Below are 24,298 nucleotides of genomic sequence, written 5' to 3' on the forward strand. Positions count from 1 at the left end.
TGGCATAACTAAAACGATCTTCCATTTCACTCTCCCAACCACCCACACACACGTCCAGTTCCAAAGAATTTATGATTCCAAAGAATCAGATGTGTGTAATTCTTAAAGCCCTAGAAGTCGGCTTCATTTCTTAGTCTAGGTCACACACACACAGCTTTGTGTATCTTTGCCATTTGTCATGTCATAAAAGTTCAGCTCATGGGTGTTAAGGGCAGGCTGAAGCCAGGCTTGAAGACCATTAACACAGCTAAATTCAGTGTACTACCAGAACGTGTAGGGGTGTTGTCATAGAAACTGTGGCTACCAATCTCTACACTGTATTTTTGGCTCTGATTTTGGAGGAACCTCATGGTATGGAAGAATCATATGGTGCATGCAAGCAGTTCAAGGGTTATTTGACTATTTGCCTGCAATATCAGCATTAAATCCCAAAGAACACCAATACATGTTTTAGGCAATGATTGATTATCATGGTCATGTGTTCATCCGGTTGTCATTGGTTTTCTTATGCAATGGAAAACAGCCTTGTTCACGCTGTTCAACTTATGTCAGCCTGTCAAGTAGTCGTCTATGCCGCTTACGTTGCACTCGTGAGTTTAAGTCAAAAGTATTTGAAGTAAGAGTGTTCATGAGTTGTGACCTGGCCTGGTCATCGTGAGTGGGCCATATAATCTCTGTCAATTGAATGGGTTATGTTATCCCCGGCCTACTGACATGTATACCGGTGCTTCTGTAAGATCATGGCATAATGCCTCCTAGGCTAATGGATGAAATTGATTGGCTAAATAGCCCCCCCTGTTCAAAGGCATCTGTGCGCGCACACACTCACACAGGCGGATGAACAAAATTATCGCTGTGTCGGAGCAAATCAATATGTCACTGTTGTGTATTAGCAGGCAATGCAGCATTTTTTGGAGATGCTGCTCCCTGGAGGTGGTGCTGAAGGGGATAGCATGAAAGAGGAGAGGAGTGTTGTTCTTTGCCATGTTGCTGTAGTGGCATTAATTATTTATTTATTTGCTTTCAGGCAAAAAAAAACACACCCTCACTCTGGGAGCTTCAAGTGGAATCTGTGGGCCTGCTTTTTTGTGTGCCTGTGACCATCTTCGCTCTCTTTGTACATGAATGATTTATAGTTTACTTTCACGCGGGATACAGATGTTTTGCCGCCCCCCCCCCCCCCCTCTCCTTTAATGTAGGGCAGTCATTGAGTGGCTTTAACATAGAAACACATATCCTGGTGTGAGCTGTCCACCCCCTCCCAGTAACAAGAGCTACTTCCTCTTCTCCAAACATTCCACAGCAGTCTGGGGTGATCTATGTCCAGGTCAGAGGTCAACTGTTATTCCAGAGAAGGATAGAGCACATGGAGACAGGGAGAAGCTAAACTGTTGACTCTGAGACACTCTCAAGGCTATATGACACACTGAAATCATCACTGACACACACGAGTGAAGTTAGGTTACTTACTTGTTTGGTATTTGAAGCATCAAATTGTCTCCATATATTCAGCTGCACCGAAATTCATAATTTATACCGCACCAACCCGAATGAAAAGAGAGATGTACCAAAACACACATGCAAGCGCACTGGGACTGTTGTATGTTCTATCCTCCCGTCGTTTCATTCAGTCTTTCTCTCTCTCTCCTTTCCCCTTGCACTCCAACCGACAAAGCGTTCTTGAACTTAACAGAGTAGGCTACTTTTGTATGATGTTCTCCTCATCCATATTTGCTGTTTAAAGCACTGCCATCATCAGCTAAATATGTGTAAAGAAGACGGGACTACTGTAGTTTTACAGCCAGGATCAGGATCTGTGCAGACCGTCGTCTATTTCGTTAAAGACTGACTTTTGTTTCTCAAGCGAATTTAGAACAGTCAAACTTTACATACGGCAATACAACTTTGAACTTGTCAATGCCTTGATGCAATATACACATTGTGTTTTGGTGGTCTGTGCTGCGTGTCCAAAAAAGAACCAAAATAGAACCATGCCCTGAAAGACGGGTCAACTGTTATCGCCCAGTTGACGCAAACAATGTGTGCGTTTGATGATGCAAGCAACTGATGCTTTCAGTGTGTCAGGACCTTCAGAGTTACAAATGGACAAATTAATACTTTTTATAGTGCAGCCTTTAGATTTACCGCTGTTCTAAGTTGCTGCTGCTGTCTAGGCATGTGTTGACATTGCTCTGACATGGTCACGGCAGTTCATAATAATCTTAGGCTATTATATGGATTGATTTGTCATATTTGACACCTGATTGCATTTGTCACTGACTATGATGTCATCAAGAGTCAGCCTAAGTTAAAACAAAGACTCTGGATAGATACAGAGCATTCTATTCCAAGCCAAAACTGCCCTTTTGACATGTCCACTGTTCTCCAGACTATATCAGTAACAACTGGTATTTGTCAAGACAGACCAAAAGTGATTGACTTAAGCTGGCTCCAGACCAATCCAAATCGGCCCGACTTTGGGCCGATTTGGCTTCGGGAAGCGTCGGCCAGTCGGTTAGGGGTCCGTCGGCCAGTCGGTTAGGGGTCCGTCGGGACCTTTTCGGCCGACCCAGAGCCGACCGAACATGTTCAGCTTTTTAGCCGACTGGCAGAGCAGTGGCAGTGACAACAAAGGGCTGTCGGTGTTGCCAGATTATGTGAGAGAAACAAGCGACCATGTCTATGAAAACCTACATTCACTGTTTCTCGTTGTTGCTCCCAGAGAGAGAGAGAGAGAGAGATTGATTGATTTGACCTAGTTTTGCGCAGTTTTGGTGCGCAACACAACCCTCGTTTAAGTGAATTGCTTTCACCTGCTGCTGCTGTGTGGAGCGCAGTGGTGGAAAAAGTACTCAAATGTTTTACTTAAGTAAAAGTATCAATACTGCAATGTAGAAGTACTTTGAAGTACTTCGCGACGCGTTGTGAGCTTGTAGATCGGCTATTTTCAAATAGCCTAGGTATAATAGAGCTAAAGTGGTTACTGTATGTTTTATAATGTAATAATTTATATCTGCAAAGTAACTAATAACTAAAGTTTTCAAATAATTGTAGTGGAGTAAAAGTAGAATATTTTCCTCAGAGATGTATGGAGTAGAAGTAAAAGTACTGAAAATTAGAAATACTCCAGTAAAGTAAAAAATCCTCAAAAGTGTACTTAAGTACAGTACTTGAGTAAATGTACTTAGTTACTTTACACCACTGGCGGAGTGTGCGCTACAGGGCATATCTCCAAGCCAGGGTGACCTACCCAGGCTCATGAAATTCATATGCAGGCATAGTAGCCAATTAGAATGAAATCCGCAAAAACAGACTCATATACTGATACAGAACCATATATTGGCTATTATATTATGGCTGTCGGGTGGAAATCTTGTATGTTCCTTTTTTATTATTATTTAAAAACAATTTAAAATCGTGAAAATAGCCAATCTACAAGCTGTAATTATTAATAATTAAGAAATACTATATTTTAAAGAGTGAAAAATCAACTAAAGTCATTATTAGTGTAAGTTCATTCACATTTCATTTGAATGAAAATAACTTGTGGGTAAAATACATTCTGTGAATCTAATGTGATTAATGTGACCCCTACTTCAGTCAGTGAAGTCCAGGGCTGAATGTGACATATTGAGACCTATATAACTAAATATTGGTCATTTGCCAACACATTATTTTGTGAAATAAATGGGTTATATTTCACAGATAGTTATACTATTCTTATAATATATTAAAATACAATGATCCTTAACCTTCAAGTTAAATGCATTATTTCCGTGGACTTAAAAATCATTTTTGGACTTAAAAATCATTATTATTTTTTTGGATGGCCTTCCTGCCCTGGCAGGAAGACCGGGCAGGGCCTTTGTGCCCTCCAAAAAATTACAACACCAAAGGCCAAGTGGCCTTGCCCCTAAAATGACGAAATTCCAGGCTTGAATGCAATAGATGTACTCTGAGTCTGTTACAAGTAAAAGTCCAGAATTCAACATTTACTTGAGTAAAAGTACTAAAGTATTGGTATAAAAATGTACTTAAATACCAAAAGTAAAAGTACAAAAATGTTTGAAAATAGCAGATCTACAAGCTCAGAACGCGTGCATCGCAACACGTTGTGAGCTTGTAGATCTGCTATTTTCAAATAGCTTATAGGTATAAAATAGGGCTAAAGTGGTTAATGTATGTTTCATAATGATTTATATCTGCAAAGTAACTAGTAACTAAACATTTCAAATAATTGTTGTGGAGTACAAGTATAGACAATTGGAAATACTCCAGTAAAGTAAAAGTACCTCAAAATTGTACTTAAGTACAGTACTTGAGTAAATGTACTAGTTACTTACACCACTGCACGTCAGTGAAGAAAAAACGTTGGGAACATCCCTAAGTGGCTTTGCAGGGAAACAAGCCCAAAGTCGCTTATAATAAGCAGACCTGGCAACGCTGGCACGCTAAAAGTCAAATTAGCACATGAATGGCCAGTCGGCTGACAGACTTAAATGGTAACTTTTGCCAACCGAATACCAGTCTGTTGCAGTCTGGAGTAGTCTGCAATAGTCTGGACGAGTCTGTTTGGTGCGGAGTTGCCTTAAGTCTTGAACCCTAGCATTCCTATTCTGGGGGGGGCACATATTCTGGAGTAGATCTACAAGCTCACAGTGCATTGAGTGCAACGTGTTTGTTGTGAGCTTGTAGATCGGCTATTTTCGGCAGAGAGATTTTGTGTAGAGGGTAAAAAAAGAGCGGACCGAGTACAGAGCCGACCCTGGTCAAGTTTAGTACAGACTGTTTAAATCTGTTAGGTTGTGTGTGTGTGACAGTGAGAATAGGCCCAGACTGATCGTGTCATCATCGTTATCATAAACTTGATGAGGTGATTCATCATGAGGTCAGATTCTTGGCCAAGTGAGCTAATCATTCCAGCCTTGATAGGTTGTGTTTGTGTTCAAAGAAAATAATAGCCTACTCCAGTGTCAGTGAAAGTGGTGCAACGCTGAGATGGAATTGTACTATACAGCACATTATGAAGACAGACTGCTATAGGTGGCTCACCTACAGTACCGTGGTTGTAATTTAAATAATTGTAAATGCAATCTCCATCAGGGGAGAAAATCCAAAAGTAGTTGCCGGTCGTATACTAGCGTAGTACAGTACTTAACAGGTTCACAGTCACACACCATTGATATGTAGACAGGGCCATTCATGTTAATTTGTGCTACACCTCTCTCCAATATGTGATTTGTTGGTTTTCACATTCAAAGCTTCAGGCCTGAGTGATTGTCTTTGTTGTGACAGTGAATGGTTGTTTTTCCTCGACTCTGTGGCCCATCAAGATCGTCTGGTTGTTTGAACAGAGTACTCAGTAGACCCTCCTCTCATTTACACCTTCCCATTGGACCCATTGCTTTAGTATCAATGACTGCCATGTCACAGTGCAACGCGTTGCGAGCGTGTAGATCTGCTATTTTCAATGTGCGGCACAACGCGCAAATGAGTATATCAAGCCTTTCATGAGCTGTTGTGGACCATCTGGTAGCTTTGTGTGTATTTGTTTACGTATGGTGAGATCTGCTCTACGGATCGCTGTAGGACAGCTGTGGACCAGGCTCTTATTGTTGTTAACAGCCTCTGATTGTTCCTTGTGGAGGGTTTTGGTGTCTGGTCTCAACCATCTGCACGATACCTTTCTCTGTTTCCAGTAGGTGCCGTTGAGTAACAGCTGCCTTTTTCCTATGTATTGACCTTTTGGTAAATATGGTTTGATTTGACAAACAGACAAAGCTGCACCAAGGGCCAGCATCCTTCAGATCTTTATTGGGATTATTGACATGCCCAGTTTGTTGCGTTAAGTATGAGCTTGCCATTGGTAAGTGTTCTTCACATTTGACCATGATGATGAGGCTACTTGGGACAAAACTAAATAACTTTTAAAGATATTTTGGGGGTCTTTTCTGCCTTTATTGATAGTACAGTGGAGCGAAGTAATGACACGAAAAACGGTGGAAGAGTTGGGGAGAGACACGCAGCAAAGGTCCGTCGGGCTTGGGAATCAAGGACCCCTGGGGATCCTCGGACCCCACTTTGAGAACCACTGGCGTACACAACAGCCAGCAGCACTGCTGCAACAGATGGTTAAATCGGCGTTGTGGGACATTTCTGACGGAGGTATGGCGGTTTTGCCCTTTCTAGTGATAGGTACTAGATATATATTTATTTTTTCACTGGCTTCACTGGTGACAGAATGAACTTGAAGCTGGGCTGAATGAATGCGGAAATCATGCGGAACGTCTCTGACCAACGTCTGACCAATCACAGTTATCAAACTAGTTTGGGTAGTTGCAACATCTCGGAGGCACCGAACACCCGACAGAGGTTCTGATCCCGTCCACCCGAAACCTCTGAATGACTTCATATTGTAGTCTGACTCTAGACCCAGCTGAACTGAAGAAACGTTGGCTGTTGTTAGGTTGTAATATGCATATGTCAAACATGTCTCCTGCAGCCTCTTTAATGTGACAGTTACTATTATCAATATTTAAATATATTTCAATTATTTTATTTTACATGTTTTTTTAATTGTGCAACCTCAGTTGGTCAATACAAGAAAGTAAAGAAGCAATGAAATTGCTGACTTGTACACCAAAATCTGTAGTATAACTGATTTTTAGAATAGCAGGCTAAAGCTGCGCTGTTAAACATTGTTCCAAAGGGTGTGAATTATACATACAAAACATATTTTATATACATTTATAATCAATAAACTTTTTAACATTTTGATTAAATTATAGACAGCATTTTTGCTCATAACATTCCCAGATAATTAGGCTAGTATCCAACATGATCATCTTGTCCCACTGCTCATGTTTTTGCCTCTGGCCCTAAAGTTTTGACATCAATGGTTTTAAACCATGTCATTAAGTAAGCATCTCTATTTGTCAACATTTTGTGCCTCAGGTCTTCAGCCCAATCTCATTGACCATCTCAGACAGTTTAGGGCAGGCTGTCATTGTATACAGTGCAAACATGAGCCAGTGACTTAGATTAGTCTCAGCGTCTTCTTGTTACATATACTGTACTTATTAGATCAGTGGATTTATTGTGTAAGCCCTGCCTGTAACAATAGACATATGTAATGATTGATTCTTGTGATAATATGAATGGTCTAAAATGGATTGGTGTTGACTTTCACCGGCAGCATTTTTTTTTCTTTTTTTCAAGATCTTAAAGCTGAGTAAAACCACTCCAAAACAAATGAGTATGAGAAAGGCAATCAATGGGCAAATCAAGGTAACCCTAACACCTAGAAGTCACCTAGCATCATACCATGCTACTCTGCGTAGGACCCTGGTGTGTGTGTGCATGACTGTTAATTTATTTGTACATCCTTTTCAACATACATTTTTAGCTTATTGAAGATGGACTGAGTTCACAATAAGCAAAGTGCTAGACCGGTGTGAATTATTTTCCACTGCTGTTATTCCACGTGTTGGTTTGCCCGTCAGTCCTCTGGTCTGAGTGCCTCTGGGAGGCTGTAGCAGAAATCATGTGGTGTGGCGCAAACTGCTTTTCCTCTTCTCAGAAAGTGACTCATCAAGAATGTGATTAGTCACACAGATTCATGCAGTGGTGTGTTTATCTTTTAAGGGCCTTTGCGTGGGTGTGTTTCTCTGTGTGCGACTGAGTGACTGCATTGACTTTTATTAGTGGTACGTTTTTGTACTAGTAAAATAGATCCATATGAACGATCATATTTTTCTTGTTATTGTTTTCAAACTCAGAATATGGAATGAGAGAATGCTAGGGTATTTCCGAACCAGTGTTCGGAAATAGTATGTCTGAAGTCTGAACCATATGCTGCACAGTACTAAAGTCCTCAGTATTCATTTAACTGATAATGTAAAAAATTACCAAATAAGAGTTAAATTATTACTGTGGATTTTACTGTGTGCAGATCGTCCCCAGGGCCTCCGTGTTCCTCATACAGACGCAATGTCCCTGCCATGTTAACCCGAGGAGAGGACACGAGCAGGGACGGGGGTGGGCAATAATAAGCTGTGGAACAAGTTCCTCGGCAGCCAGATGACGCCAAACATTCCCATTCCCGTCCGCCCACATCCCCTAAACACTCCCAGGTCCTGAGACTGAGTGGGAAGACAAAGGTCCACATAAAGCACACAGCCATCTGAGCCAAAACCCAGACCCGACCCACTTGTGAACTCACACTGACACAGAGCAGCTCTTTAATGGTTGGTCTTTTGTGTATTAACTATTATTATTTCTAGTCCTTAAGTCTGAGTTATACTTTTAAGCGCATCCCGAGCTTGTAGATCTGCTATTTTCGGTGTGCGACACTGGCACGCAACTAAGAATAAATCGGTAAACCCAGGTAACTTTGCTGTGGAAACATTTGAGGTCAAACGTGGCACTGTTTGATCTCTGTTTGTGAAATCACGTGTTTCACCCAAGAGGAGTGACCTTTGAAAAATTCTCCATCTTCCGTATCATTGTCTCCCTGTGGAAACATGTAGGTCTCTTGTTACCATCTCTCATCTCAGGAGGGGAAACATGATCATACATATCCTAATCTTTATCCAGGCTGCGTCTGTGTTTCTTGTATGATATGATTTTAACAGAACCTGATCAGCAAGATATGTGGCTGATATGTGGTTTAGTTTTCACTTATTCAGTTTTTGTATGTGTGCTAATATTGTTATTATCGTATCTTAATTCAAATGGAGTGGAGTTAACTGGTATAACAAAAGCTTGATAGATATCAAATATCTGATATGTGGTTTGATTTAGTATTCAGTCCACTACTGGGACAACCAGGCCCATTTACACAAGGGTTCCTCTAGTATACAAAATATAGAGGGTAGTGGAATTTTCCAGTAAAGCATAACAAAACCAATGAATAGCATAGTAGAATTGGAGAAAACAGAAGAATGAGTCATTTCTGTTATTACCTAAGAACAAATTGCAGCTAAGAATAAAACATTGGTGAAGAATGTCAGAAAATCTTTGAGAAAACTGCGTAAGTGGGCCTTATGAAGTAATGTCTTCTTATGGTTGGTGAATGAGGCCCATTGTTACTATAAATAGAAAAGGATTGTTACTGCTCTACAGCCTTCATTTGGGATATGATTTGAATGGAACTTCATGTTGGGTAGTAAGTGCTACATGCTATTATCAGGATGATGTAATCAGAATGTGAAAAATGGGTAACTATATGATTTTTCCCAACATTCAGATTTTTCTTTTATTTAATTATATTTACATCCCGCACTGATAGCTAAGCAGGACCCCTTTCTCAACCCAGACCCCTGCATCCCAAACGCACCTCAGCGTTCTGAGGCTGGAACCAGAGACCGCCTCATCATTTGGCAAAGTCGCTGAGCCACTAACCACATATGGTAGCTGAGATTATGACATAAGGGGAAAATAACTGCATTTTCTAAGAAATGTGTGGTGTAAAGTGTAGCAGATCATTGTTGACAGCTGTGTGTGTGTATGTGTGTGTGAGAGAGACTTAAAGCAGGAAAATGGAAAAAGCCTAATTAATTACGTAATACGTAGTACAGAGCATTTGGTAGTTGTAGCCTAGAATGAGGATCAAAAGAGGCGCACATCCATTTTCCATTTAAAGGCAGGTTTTGATCTTGAAACTACAAAACTTAGAGACAAGTCTGAAGAAGAGCAGTGTGCTCGAAACATCGCTCAGCCCACTCAGGTGGTACCAAAAATAAATATGCAAAAGGGAGCTACAGTGTGCAAACCTTTAATTTTTAAGTGGTTGTAGCCTACCTAGCACAGGACAGGTACACAGTACACACCCCATTGATATGCAACCAGAGCCACCAATGGTAATTTGTCCCCCCTCCCCTCTCTTCTCAAACTCATTCATTTCAAACCGATTCAAACAGCCAGCCAGGAGCTCAAAGCATTGTTAGCAAACTGTTTTAAAGCGCGTGTGTGTGTGTGTTCCAATGTCTATGTAACCCCCTGTTAGGTCTCTATATGTCAAAATGTATGTTTTTGTAGGAGATAGCACACACGTGTTAATATGAGTAAAGCAGATTTGGGGAGCGGAAAACCTGAAAATCTCACATGTCTTGGTCCCCTTATAATAGTCAGGCACTGACTAACCACACACATCCTCTCTGGATGTAGAGTGGCTGTTTGTCCTGGCTGACACTCTTTTACAATTTAGGCATTTAGCACAAGTTCTTAATCCAGAGTGATTTACAGTAAGCAAGGTAAACGCAACATAATACATAAAATGCATAGAAATGGTAATCTAGGATCATAGGTAAACCAGGAACCTATTATCAGTCTAAAGTAAACAGTATAATATATATATACATAAATAATCTGTACATTGAAACTATAAATAGGATGACAGGTCAACAAATTAACCTAAATTACATTTGAACCTTTGCATAAGCCTGCAAGGTCGTCATGGCTAGGGCAAGTGCTACGGGCGTAAGTGGAGTCAGAAGAGATGAGTCTTCAAATTACGGCGGAAGATTCTGAGTCTGCAGTTCTAACTGCAATGGGGAGTTCGTTCCACAGTTTGGGAGCCAGAAGGGAGAAGAGTCTGGGACGTGTGGAACGTTGTCCCGGATGTTTTAGGGAAGGTTCTGACAGCTTCCCTGTGTTGGCTGATCTTTTCAGATTGGGCTATTGATGTAATCACTTCAGTTGAGTTGATCAAAAACACTCATTCACGCTGTTCTACAAAGACGAGCACACTCAAGCTTTCTTTATTTGTAAATGGTGCGCCTTTATCCTAACTTAAGCTCTTTACAATATGCATTACATTCATCCATTCACACACAGGCGGCAGACGAAACCATGCAAGGCACCATCCTGCTCATCAAGAGCTGTTGGGGGGGGTTCAGTGTGTTAGGACACTTCATCACTAACCCAGGGGAGCTTGGGATCAAACCTGGAACCTTCCGTTCCCCAAGCAGCCACTCTACCTACTGAGCCACTGCCACCCCATTGTTGTTACAGCTGGTGTACGGGTACATATGAGTACAATTAATTTGTTCTGGTTCCTCCGATATTGTAGCAGCAATAATGATATTAAACATATTTACAACAACGGGGGAAAGGAATAATCAAGAATTACGGCAGTATTAAGAAAAAGAACAGTTTCTCCGTTTGTCCTAGAGCTGAAGGTGCTTCAAGGTGTTGTGTGCAAGGTTCTTACTCCTAGATAGATAGATAAACTTTATTTCAGACACAATAGGTCCATATAAAAACAGTAATACAAAACAGACTATACTGTCTGGTACTCAGATAGCCTGAATAATACCAGAAAACATTGCCTCCAGTGTTTCCAGAAGCACAAGGAATACCTTGTATCACTCTGTGTGATCCCTGTTAAGGCCATTATTAACACATTATTTGACTTCATTAGTCTACACATAAATATGTACATACAATTCCTAAACACAGCATGAAAGATGGGTATGTGTATGTTACTGGTCCCAAACATTTCACTTGCACCGTGGGAGTTTCAGCAATATTTGAAATGCATCATTATATGCCACCTAGAGTTTTTTTAATTTTTGCTTTACTATAACACCAGCATAAGTAGGCTGTGTGTATATAGTTGAGTACAATTGGTTTTAAAATTGCTATTTTAACATTATCTGTACACGTGACATTTTGTGCTAGCATGTTGGCTTGCCCATATAGCTCACAACACTGGAGCTGCACGTCATCGTTATCACTGAGATCATCTCTAGGTTATAGGCTAAATATCTATTACCCGTATGTCTGTGTGTGTACAAGCTTTAAATTGGCTTGAGTTAAGTTTCAGATTTAGAACCAAATGCTCTGTAGAGTCTGTACATGCATTAGGATTAGCCTGTTATTTAACCATGTTACCGATTAGATAGCATGACATGGTTGCCACCAGTGGATGCTGTAAGTTTCATATTATGACACTACTATTTTTCTTTACTCTGTTTAAAACCGAGGTTGGGCATTGCTAGCGAGTCTGTGAGCTGCTTGCTGGCTGTTTGAACCGGTTTGAATGAGAGTGAGAGGGGAGGGGGACTGCGAGCTTGCTGTTTATGTATGCATGTACATTCAGTTTCTCCTGAAAAGGATGTCCTTGTCCCCCCACCTTTTCATGTCCCGGACATCACCCATGTGATTATGTGGGCCCCCCACCCCCTAAATCACGCCTCTGCTAGGCTGGTCATTTGAATGTGAAACCCAACCAATCATCGCAGAGCAAATTTACATGAATGGCCATGGCTGCATATCAATGCTGGGCGTCGCAGGCCTACCTGTTAAGTAGGCTACTGTACTAGCTAAAACACAACTACTTTCAAACCACCACGAAGGAGAAGCCAGACAGTAGCATTGACAACAGAAACCACTGCAGCATTCTATAGTGTGTTTGTGGGTGTCACGTTGCCGCCAATTTGCGGCAAACACAAGAAGTCACGGCGTGGAGGTGGCGACTGGCAGTGAGGACAGAAACGGTTCGACCACGCACGCATCACACAGTTACAGTAGTATGTTTGCATGGTGGTGGACTTGGCCTTCCTCGATAGAGATACTGATTGAACTGAATTTACAGCTGCAAGGTAACATTTACAATTCTGTGTGTTATATGCTTTTTGATCAAATCAGACGAAGCGCTCGTAACTACTCACTGAGTGCGACCAGCGCAATCGCTATTTTTCTTTTCTCTTATTTTTTTACATTTCAAATATGAAAATGGTAACGTTAGTTTGTGAGTATCTACTCTTGACCATTCGTAAATTAACTCATCATGGCATGTTGAATTCTGAGCAGATTCTCTTAGTCACCCCAGACTGTTTGTAAACAAACGGGTAGTTTCCAAAGTGTGTACATGATTGTGTGTGTAGGGCACAATCCCATGGTTTTCATATCGTTAATATGAAGTTTTGCAAAAATCTTGCGTTTAATTTAAAAAGCGTCAACATAACTTCGATATAGTACAGATGTCCTGACGTCCCTTCCGTTACCCCCTTTGTCACAGAGTTGTTTTCTCCATTCTAAGCCCCAGATCTTTTCAACGTCACGTCATATAATAACTGTGTTCCAAAAATAAAATTTATCTGACGTCGTTTATCTAGTATAGGCCTATTTGATCATGTCTGTGTTTGGAGAAAATGGAATTAATTCTGTCCGTCTGGCGGTAGCCAGAAGTAGCTTTGGAAACGACAGTAGGAAATCACGTGATTCACTGTCCCCACTGAATTACACCTCATGCTCCCTTAAAACATTCCTGAGATTCCTTTCTCAGATTTCGTGACATTTATTAGTGTGTGTTATGATTTAGTTTGTTTGATGAAACAACTGAGAACTGACAACGCTACTGTCTCACAGAAAGAAAAACGTCTTTCTGTAAGAGACTACCCCATTTACTGTATGTTTTGTGTGTGAAGGGGTCTCTGACTTGTTGATTTTCAGGGGGCAGCTCCATTGATCCGCCCTGCCTACCTGCCTAACTTAAACAAAACATTGACAATTATTCCGAAATCGTGTTGTGTTTGGGGCTTTAACACCAGATGCTCTGTACATCATGAGTTAGGACTAGGGGTTTTCTAATGCTTTTTTTCGAATGGTTTTTGCACACACACACATAAGACAGAGTTCAAAGCTACTCATTTTCCCTCACCCTAAATTGGGTGCGTTATTTAACCCATTCGTCAACAAGATAGCATGACATGGTTGCTTGCTACCAATGGATACCTTCTTTGGTCACCTAGTTTGATATCATACTTTACTATCTTCACTCTAGCTTTAAAACTGAGTTTGATCATTGCTATTGATTCTATGATCTGCTGGCTGTTAGAATCAGTTTGAATGAGAGGAGGGGGCTTGAGCTGGCACTGTTTCTGAATGGTCCTGTAGTAGTGTGTGTGTAGTTTCTGTATGTATCTCCAGAGAAGGTGGGGGACTACCCCCTCCCCCCCCACCTTCTCTGGTCCTGGACATGTCCCCTGTATCCGCCCCTAAACTACGCCCCCCTTCCAGCCATAGACATTTGAAAGTCTTGTGAAACAGTCAAGCTGAAGATGACTGTCACTGCTGAGAGACTGTTCAGCAGTGACATGTGTGAAATGTACTGATTTTTTTTTTGTGGGGGGGGGTTCATTTCATATTGAAGTCCAGTAATACCAGCTTAGATTATTTATTTTATTGTATTGGCAGTGTAATATGTTTAATCATTGGCGTCTTGTTGGTAAATAAATATCTTGATAACTATGAAACTGTCTTATTTCTTTAGTAATCTTGAAAAACAAGGGCTTAAAACCAAACATTTGTATATGAAATCATGTACTATTCTCAATATTTTATTTTAAGAGTCCCATCATTGTTTGGCATGCATAACGCCTTTATCCCCATAATTGATCTTATCTTTATTATTCATCTGACATTGTCTCATTCTTAAATATTGTTTTAATTTTATTATAAAATTATTGACTATGTATTATTCTAATTAGCAGCATATAATGATAAGACTAGTTTTCACTGTCTGGCACTTGCTTTGGGAAACGGCCAAGTGACAATGTGCTTGAAAAGGTTGCCCACCTCTGCAACTATTCCCGATGAGGAGTTTGCAGAGCATTCACACACGGATGGTGTGTGAATGTGTAGATTGTGTACATGAATGGGTGAATCGAATGCACACTGTAAAGCACTGATAAAGGCACTATGGATTGGAAATGCAGACCGTTAATATGGATTATTGACATCCAGGGATAGCAATGTGCAGCAGGAAGAACTAATGGCTAAGCTACTGTAGTGATGAAGACTACTGTTACGAAGGCTTTCACTCACTTTCACGTCATATGGGTATTTGATAGGTTGCCATAGTTACCCACTGAATATTGGTACTCCATATATGGAGCTATGCTACATATCTAACTAACCTAAGGCTGACATCACAAACTCCATATTTGGGCCGTGTTTGATCTAGAGCTCCATATATGGAGCCGGCAGAGACATCTAGTGCTGACATCATGCTAATGTCAAACTGCATGTGGCTAACTCATCGTGACATCAGTGAGATGACACAAGCGTCCAGCCAAGCACTATATATCAAATCCCTAAGACTAGAACCTTCAAGATCATCGACCAGCTCCCACCAGGAGAGACACCGGCAACCTTCTGTACGAACCAGGACAATTCGGCCTTGCAACCCAAATACCTCTGCATGGTACAGGGCTCCCTAGATCCATACTCATTCTTAACCCATTCAGTCCGGGGACGCATCTCTTGTCATTTTAGATTTCTTTGGCTATTAAAAAATAGTACATATACAAGCGCATAGCAAGCACGGCACCGAGTGCCCGCGCTATGACCTTCTAGATCTGCTATTTTTGAAAATACATAAAAAAAATATTCTTAAAGCAAACATTTGTAACTCAAATCTTTGCTTCTGGGGGGTCCCTGGAACAAAATATTTTGCAAATATTCGCTTTAAAAAATACATATTAAGATTTGTACAACTTTTCAAACGTTCCCGGATTGAATGGGTTAATCACCAGGGTTCACATCTCGGTTAAGTTCTTATCGGACACCACTGCGGCGGGTCCTACACCTAGACAACCTTTCCTTTTGAGCAGTATTTTATAACTACCTTCACATTTGCAAAAACGTCCGTTAGAAAATAGGTTCAAATATCCTTGTGACCAAATCTTGGAGCCAGAGTCCCAATGTCGGGTGATGTGTGGGGCTACAGATAGGGCTATGAAAACCAGCATGGCAACAAGTTAACAACGTTTTGCTCAGATCATAATGACCATGTTAATTGTTGTCTTGCATTTAATAAGTTATTGTAGCTATGTGGTTTAACTTGCAAGATATTTATACGTGTTGCTAATGAGTGTATGCTTCCTTCCTTCCGCAGAGAGTCCAGTGAGGAGTGCAATGGGATCAGCAGTACTCTGTCAGTGGAGTCCGTGCCAGGGCCAAGACTGAACTGGTGTCCTGCCAGCACCGCTACCCCAGCTCCAGTCCCCGCCCCGGGACCCTTGCCCACGCCCCGCCGCGCTAGCATGGGGGACGGCCTGGAAGCAGTCGCAGCACAGATGTCGGGCAGCAGCAGCCAGGGGCAGCCCCCCGCCCAGCCCCCCAACATCGTGATTCCAGAGTACATCAACCCCAGCAGGCCCAGGCGTCAGACCAATCAGCTGCAGTTCCTGCTGAAGGTGGTGCTGAAGACTCTGTGGAAGCACCATTTCTCCTGGCCCTTTCAGTCTCCAGTTGACGCGGCCAAGCTTAACCTGCCGGTGAGTGCTTTCTCTATCTGGCTCTTGGCTCACAGTACCACACAACTCAGAGATTCATCACATATGCGGTGCACATAGGCAACAGATTTATTATTGCCTGTGTGTCCTTACTGTATTATTTATCCCTTCATCACACATAATTAGGTAGTTGAAAATGTTGCAACGTCAAGTTAATTGAGTTAAAATGAAGAATGCATTATAGCTTGCATCATTACTTTACAAATTACGGAGTTAAAGTTTCAGAAGTTAAACGTACTGCAGCAGTAGCTCAGGAGTTTGAGCAGGCGCTTGGGAACCGAAAGGTTCCTGTTTCGATCGACGGCTCCCCCATAGTTACTGTTGAGGTGTCCTTGAGCAAGACAGTGAACCCATAACTGCTCCTGATGAGCATGTTGGTGCCTTGCTTGGTTTCCTCTGCCATCGTTGTGACTGTATTATGTAATGGGTGAATGTTATGCACATTGTAAAGCGCTTTGGAGAAAAGCGCTATATAAATGCACCATTTACCATTTATTGGCCTTACTTAACTGGTGCATTGATAATGAACAGGTGAATGAAATGGAAGCTTACCTAGTTATTTTTGTTTCCCCTGTGAAGATTTAAAATGAAACAAATCTCATCAATGAGAGTTGCACTCAAAATGTACCCTATAAGTTCTGCTCTAATCAGTACCAGGTTTGTTTCAATACATTTAATCATTACATAGCGGCCTGATGATGACTGGTAACAAGATGAAATTGGTACAGAGAGGGCTGTCTCGGTTAAGAGTTTTCTCTTCAAAGTTATGTGGCTTAATACCACAGCTTATGGTACAATCAACTTTTTTGTGCCTACGTCTTTATTTAGAGCTTGTGATGAAGCAGTCTCTCCTTACTCGCGTTGTTTGTAAAGGAACATTTCCATCAAGCTAATGTGTTCAGTTTTCTTAGTCTAGTTAAGCGTTTAGAGCCAAAATAGCCTACATCTGTCTTGCATTTACATTATAAACCTTGAGAAGTCTCAGGTCATCAAGGACCAGTCTAATAGCTTTCCCTAATGTTAAAACAAAACATTGTGAGACAGTGTTTAGTTTTTATGCCAAACATAGTTGGAACAAACTCTGGTCTATGAACAGCGCCAACTCTTGACTATTAAATCCAGGCAAAAACAAATTGTTCTCTGCTGCCTTTTACTAGGCATACCCATTTCAAGTTACACCTGTTTCTTTTTTATTTCTGTAATTGAGGCTTTTATGTCTTTGAATGCTTCTGTATGCCTTGATTTGCCCGTGTGTATGAAATAGTACATTGAACTTGCCCTAATTGTTTTAGGACTATTACTCAATAATCAAAACTCCTATGGACATGGGAACAATCAAGAAAAGGCTTGAGAACAGCTACTACTGGAATGCCCAAGAATGTATCCAAGACTTCAACGCCATGTTTACCAACTGCTACATCTACAACAAGGTATGTACTGAAGCTATAAAAAACAAATCCACATTGTATATCGTGTTGTAGATACTGATGGATGCTGATTTCATGCACTCTGTCTCCCCCTACAGCCCGGAGATGACATAGTCTTAATGGCCGAGGCGCTGGAGAAGCTTTTCCTCCAGAAGGTCTCAGAAATGCCCGAGCAAGAGACTGAAATCGTTGTCATGACGGGCAAGGGACGAGGTCGGGGCCGACGAGACGGAGGTATTGGCGACACCACGCTTCGGCAATTTGTTTTGCATTAACCCATTGAGACCGGGAAAGAATCTGTGTCATTTGAATATAAATATTTGTATGCAGTTTTTTTTTTAAACGTATGTTGCTATAATCAGTGATTCTCAAACTTTTTCATGTCAAGGACCCCCAAAATTATATGCAGACATGCAAAAGTGTCACTTTTCAGCTACAGTCACCTTTTTGAACCCAAATAGGGCAATTGTGTGACACCTGACCCGAAAGAAAACAACATGTTGTCACCTTTTTCACCTCGGGCTGTTTGCATGCCTGTATATGTATTTGGCTGCGGACCCCCATCTCAAAATATTTTGTTCCAAGGACCCCCCTGAAGCAAAGATTTGAGTTACAAATGTTCACTTTAAAAATACATATATATTCAAATATTTGCACACATTTTCACGATTTTTGATAAATAGCCAAAGAAATCTACAAATGACACAGATGCGTTCCCGGTCTTAATGGGTTAATAGTTAATACATTTATGCTACTGTCTTCCACGAGACGGTGTTTTTCATCTTATTGTCCGTGTCTTCCATCAAGGACTGAACTTGAAACCTGGACCCATTGTCGATTCTCCGTCCACGACGCCACAAACCCGTGGCTTGTCCAACCTCCCGGCAGCACCGCAGATCAGAGGACCAGTGCACCAGGGCCCGCCTTCTTTACCTCCCCAGCCCATCATGCAGAGCCACCCCCCTCGTGTGCCCCCTATATTACCAAGCCATGCACCACAGCTCGGACCGCCATACTCCCTGGGCCCGTCAGACTGCACCCCTCAAGTCCCGATGATGACCTCTGTGCCTCCACCCACCCACATCAGCCATCCCCCCGCATCCATGCAGAGCACTGCCCCCATGCTGCAGGGCCCTGTAACCATGACCAAAGTGAGTGCCACTGACATTGAGCTTATTGTTCAGCCTCCTGGACAACGGGTGTTCTGTTTTTGGAAGCTGATCTAATCACTCATTGTCTTTTTGTGTTCCCCCATCTCTCTCTGCTTTCTTTCCGTTTACCCATCTCCAGAAAAAAAGCACGAAAAGGAAAGCGGACACTACCACACCCACAGCGAATGACCAATTAAGCGAGTCCTCTCCCGTAGAGTCAAAGTCTGGGAAGACGCTGCCCAGGCGAGAGAGCGCCCGGCCTAGCAAACTGATAAAGAAGGAGGCCCCAGACTCCCAGCATCATATGGGACTGGGGGGACCAAGTACAGGCCATAGCCCCAAAGCGCAGGATCAGCTGGGTTACTGTGGTAGCCTCGTTAGGGACATGCTCTCTAAGAAGCACGCTGCTTATGCCTGGCCATTCTATAAACCTGTGGATGTGGCTGCTCTGGGACTGCACGATTATCATGACATCATCAAACACCCCATGGACCTCAACTCCATCAAGGTGTGTGGGATCTAGTGTTAACCTTGTTACTTTAGAGAAGTAATATACAACACGTTAATTGTTGCTAATTCATTTACTTATTACTCCCTGAAACAATCGGTAGGTCAGTAGGTAGAGCATTAGCTTTTGGACCACAAGGTCCTGGGTTCGGTCCAGACTCCCTACACAGCGTACGAGTAGCACGGCTTGAGTGCAGCAAGTCCTGCAGTAAGCAATTCATCTCCCAGGGGTCTAGCACATTGAAACGAGGATAGACTTCTCTTCTGATACCGTCAATAAGTCTCTCTGACTCCACCTTTTTAATTACTTACTTAGAAACAACCATAACAGACAGCAAAAGCCTGTCTATATTTCTCTTGCATTGGCAGAGATAAATAATTCCATTTCCTGTTAACCAAACGTTTGCGTGATGGCCGACCTGTGTCATGAATTCTGCACAAATTTGAATTGATTTACATAGCTTAGAAATGGCTGTTACTGTTGTTACTTTGACATCCCATGTTGGAGTAGCAGTAGTTGTACTTTATACTCGTTAACCCAATAAATTGATATACAGCAACATGCTACTTTGTAAAGCAATTACACTCAACTCTGGTTGAGAATGAGAATGTTCATTATTTGTGAGGGGGCGGATTTTGTACCATGGCTCACTGTTGATGTTCTTGATGCGTTTGTAGGGTAAGCTGGAGAACAGGCAATATAGGGAAGCCCAGGAGTTTGCTGCTGATGTGCGGTTAATGTTTTCCAACTGCTACAAGTATAATCCACCAGACCATGAGGTGGTAGCTATGGCCCGCAAACTACAGGTAAAGGTGTTTTAACATGGATATAATTTCAGTAGCTGCTTTGGTTAAAAAGATTACTATGGCAGTGTTTTCACCATTGTAGCTCATTGGGGCTACTCTTTGTGCTTTGTAATATATCATTCATTTCAGTGAGAAACAACCTTATGTCTGATTGTTCTGTCATCTCTGCTTAATTTCCAGGATGTTTTTGAGATGCGTTTCGCTAAGATGCCAGATGAGCCTGAGACCAAGCCGCTGGTCTGTGCTCCACCTCCCCCCCTGCATCACCCGGCCCCTGTCAAACCCCAGCCGCCTTTGGGCCGCGTTGCCCCCGTCATCGCCTCCTCCGACAGCTCCAGTGACTCATCCTCTGAGTCCGAGTCTTCCACAGACGACTCTGAGGAGGAGAGGGCCCAGAGACTGGCAGAGCTCCAGGATCAGGTCAGTCAGCATAAATGTTCATAGAAATCAAAAGTAGTTAATGTCCATAACAATCATTTTAAACACTTTCCATTTATATGTTGGATATTAAAAAATCCCACCCAGTGTGAAGTGGGCGGTCTGGTCATCACAGTGGTCATCATAGTGATGGAAGCTCACTTCCAAAATAAGTTTTTGGAAGTGCATAATCCTATTTATAGGTTATTAATGTCATCATGTGTCTCGCTAGCCAATCACAGTGCTGAATAGAGTCAGCCAATAGAGTCAGCCAATCACAGTACAGGAAAGTGGGCCAATCACAGTGCAGGAAACTAATACTAATGAGGTGTCCCAACCCCACTTATAGCTGCGGCTACACCGCTCAAAAATAGCAGATATACAAGCTCGCAGCGCATCAAGCTTGTATATCTGCTATTTTTGAAGATATTTCAAAAATCGGTCCTTGGCACAAAACATTTTCAGATCGGGGGTCCGAACCACTGCTTTAACGGGCCTAAAAGTTGTCAGTTTTGTATTCCTTTTCTAACACCTAGCCTCCTCTCTCGACACAGCTCAAGGCTGTCCATGAGCAGCTTGCCGCACTGTCAACACCGCAAACCAGCAAACCAAAGAGAAAAGAGAAGGAGAAGAAAGAGAAGAAGAAAGACAAGCATAAGAAGAAAGGAGGAATGCCTGGCCCGGTAGACGAGAACCTGGATCCCACATCGGTGTCCATGCAGCTCCCTAAGAAGTCAAAGAACCATAACAACAGCAACAAGGAAGTTGTTCCCAAGAAGAAGTCTAGGTTAGGCAATTAGTATAATTGTAATTCTGTACAATGCCCTGTGGTTCCATGATGGATGCTCTTGTTCAGTTGGCTAGTAATTACAAAAACAATGTTGTCTTTTCTCCCCCAATCTCTTAAAGCAATGTTTGCATTTTGTTACCCCTTAGCAAAAAGGACGTGGTGAAAAACAACCACCCGGTGAACATGCAGTCTGTTCCCAGCCTGGAGGATGACCTTGGGGCGGCTGGGTCGTCGGCCTCGGGGGAAAAGTGCAGGCCTATGTCGTACGAGGAGAAGAGGCAGCTAAGCCTAGACATTAACAAGCTTCCCGGAAACAAGCTGGGACGAGTCGTGCACATCATCCAGTCCCGAGAGCCTTCGCTCAAGAACACCAACCCTGATGAGATCGAGATCGACTTTGAGACGCTGAAGCCTTCAACTCTGCGCGAGCTGGAGAGATACGTGTCGTCCTGCCTCCGCAAGAAGAAGAAGGCTCCTGGTGAGTAACTGTAGAGAATGGCCTGTTAGAACTATTCACTCTCCTAGGTTTTCATTTTGTTCTTTTTACGCTATTATTTTAGATTGAACATGATATATGATCATTATGCTGCTCTTTCCTGTCTGCAGTTGTTGACAAGCCCATGGAGACCATGCCTTCCTCCAAAAAGGCTGGGTCCTCCTCAGAAAGCAGTGGCTCCAGCTCAGACAGTGAGCGTGAGGAGACAGGTAAAGGAATAGTTCTTTGACCACTGGAAAACCTCTGAATTTATAATCCTATATGAAAATGAGGGAAAAGGGTAACTAAATCGCGCTACTTTTCAGGAATGGCCCCAAAACAACAGAAGAAGAAAGGCCAGTCTGTGAAGGAAGGGAGGAAAAGTCATCCGGCTCATGTTCAGGGTGGTCCTACAGCCCAGGCTGGGCCTCGCTCCCAGGCACAGGGTCTCCATCCTGGCATCCAGCTGAAGCAGCATCCGCCTCCCCCCACAGGCTTCATTGCTCCCCCTGTAGCACCACTGGAGTCTTCCCAGATGCTGGAGAACAGCTTTGACTCCCTGACGACGCACTTTGGCCCGCCCCTCATGCATCTGTCCCACCATGCTGGCAACTCCTCCTCACCTGCACCCCCTCACCCACTCAACGCTCACCCTGCCGCTGGGCCAGTGTCTCCGGAGACTCACCCCTTCCTCAACCCCGTCCTCCCGTCTCCAGGTATGGCTCCTCAGATTTGTAAGTAGTCATTTACATGTCTGTTGTCCATTACCATATTAACTAGATATTGGTTGGATATTAATTAATCAAACTTGGTGGGAATGAATAGGTTGTGCCGAAGAAGTTTTTGGGTTGAAAAGCATATCTGGACAATTGCATAGTGTATGCACACTATTGAGGGAAGTCTTTCTAGTTGTTAATCGACTTTTTCTTTTCCATTCCCTGTCTTTCTTTGACCACATTTTAGCCTTGCACAACGCCCTGCCCCAGCAGCCTTCTCGGCCCAGTCACAAGGCAGCAGCGCTACCTCCCAAGCCCCCCCAGCAGCAGCCAGCACCACCACCACCACCACCTCAGCAGCAGCAGCAGCAGCAGCAGCAGCAGCAGCAGCAGCAGCAGCAGCAGCAGCAGCAGCAGCAGCAGCAGCAGCAGCCGCCACCCATCCAACAGCAGCTGCAGCCCCAGTCATCAGGCCCTCCACAGCATCAGCTTCCCTCTCACATGCTCCACCCTCCTCAGCCTGTGCACCAGCGGCCTCTGTCCCCTCCAACACTTACCCCCCAGGGCTTGCTCTCCTCCCAGCCACCCCAGATACTGCTGGAGGAGGACGAGGAACCGGCACCCGCAATGCCCCTAAGCCAAGTACAGCTTTACCTGCAGCAGCTCCACCAAGTCCAAGGCCGCCAGTCCCAGCAGACCCAGCAGCAGTCCCAACAACTCATGCAGACTCTCCAGGCCCAGGCACGTCAGCAGCAGCAGCACCAACAACAACAACAACAACAACAACAACAGCAACACCAACATCAACACCAACAACAGCAGCAGCCGCAACCAAGCCAGGCTCCTCTCTTGCAGTCTGTACAAGTGCAGTCTCAGTTGTCCGCTCAGACCTCCCTGCCTCCTCCCCAACTCTCTGCCCAGTCTCATGCTCAGCCCGCCCCGTCACATCAAGCCCCGCCCCAACAGATGCACTCGAACCCAGCCCGCCATATGCAACACACACAGCAGATGGATTACCAGCAAGGCCCTCGTCAGACTGGTCAGTCCCAGGCCACACAACACAAGGTAGCCCTGCCCACCACCAAAGCACAGCAGATTATCCAGCAGCAGCAACCCTCCCCACGTCAGATCAAACCTGACCCTTATAACTCTGGTAAGTAAAAAGATATATAATAGGCATATCATTATTTGTAGCACACACTGGGCTGTGGATGAAGCAGGCTGTGGTGTTAATGACTTTATTTCTGTCTTACAGGTCACATGAGGGAGAACCCTTCCCCTCTCATGATGCACTCCCCACAACTACCCCAGTACCCACCTGTCAGTCACCAGTCTCCACCTCAGATTCAGAACATGCAACCTAAAAAGGTGAGTAACTATTCTTTACATAGCTATACAGTTGATTGCTTGGGGATAATAATAAAAAAATCATATAAATAATATAATTGAACCTTTCCTCAAAATTTTGAAGCAGAAATATATCGCCTATATGATTTGTGCAGATCTGATAAGTAAAACAAATGTGGGGAGGAGGGGGCTGCTCAAAGCGAATGAGGATGCTTGTGAATTGACTGTCAATGTCAACACAATCCAGCACTTATCTGAAGAGGTGGAGCAATCAATTTGCTGTCACAGTACAGCGTGAGTCTTGAAAGACCAGACCCAGAGACTGTCTGTTAACTGGGTGGAGAGACATTATTAACT

The 24,298-nt window shown here is 43.1% G+C and overlaps 1 protein-coding gene across 4 annotated transcripts in view; it reads left to right on the forward strand.

Moving 5' to 3' along the window:
* The window catches only part of brd4 (bromodomain containing 4), a 39,608-nt gene that overhangs the window by 10,451 nt on the left and 4,859 nt on the right, over positions 1-24,298 (forward strand). For 2 of the 4 annotated variants that reach the window (XM_080447804.1, XM_080447801.1), the window contains exons 2-14: positions 15,905-16,286; positions 17,597-17,734; positions 17,830-17,965; positions 18,539-18,882; positions 19,022-19,390; positions 20,068-20,196; positions 20,377-20,616; positions 21,150-21,400; positions 21,523-21,881; positions 22,010-22,108; positions 22,205-22,594; positions 22,842-23,747; positions 23,850-23,962. In XM_080447804.1, the coding sequence (XP_080303930.1) occupies positions 16,053-16,286; positions 17,597-17,734; positions 17,830-17,965; positions 18,539-18,882; positions 19,022-19,390; positions 20,068-20,196; positions 20,377-20,616; positions 21,150-21,400; positions 21,523-21,881; positions 22,010-22,108; positions 22,205-22,594; positions 22,842-23,747; positions 23,850-23,962 (3,708 nt within the window). In that variant the 5' untranslated portion in view covers positions 15,905-16,052. The remainder of the gene's footprint in view (positions 1-15,904; positions 16,287-17,596; positions 17,735-17,829; positions 17,966-18,538; positions 18,883-19,021; positions 19,391-20,067; positions 20,197-20,376; positions 20,617-21,149; positions 21,401-21,522; positions 21,882-22,009; positions 22,109-22,204; positions 22,595-22,841; positions 23,748-23,849; positions 23,963-24,298) is intronic. The other 2 variants (XM_080447802.1, XM_080447803.1) reach the window with 2 other exon arrangements.

Source organism: Gymnoscopelus braueri (assembly GCF_963280865.1).
Source record: "Gymnoscopelus braueri genome assembly, chromosome: 13".
In the NCBI taxonomy this organism is placed as follows: Eukaryota; Metazoa; Chordata; class Actinopteri; order Myctophiformes; family Myctophidae; genus Gymnoscopelus; species Gymnoscopelus braueri.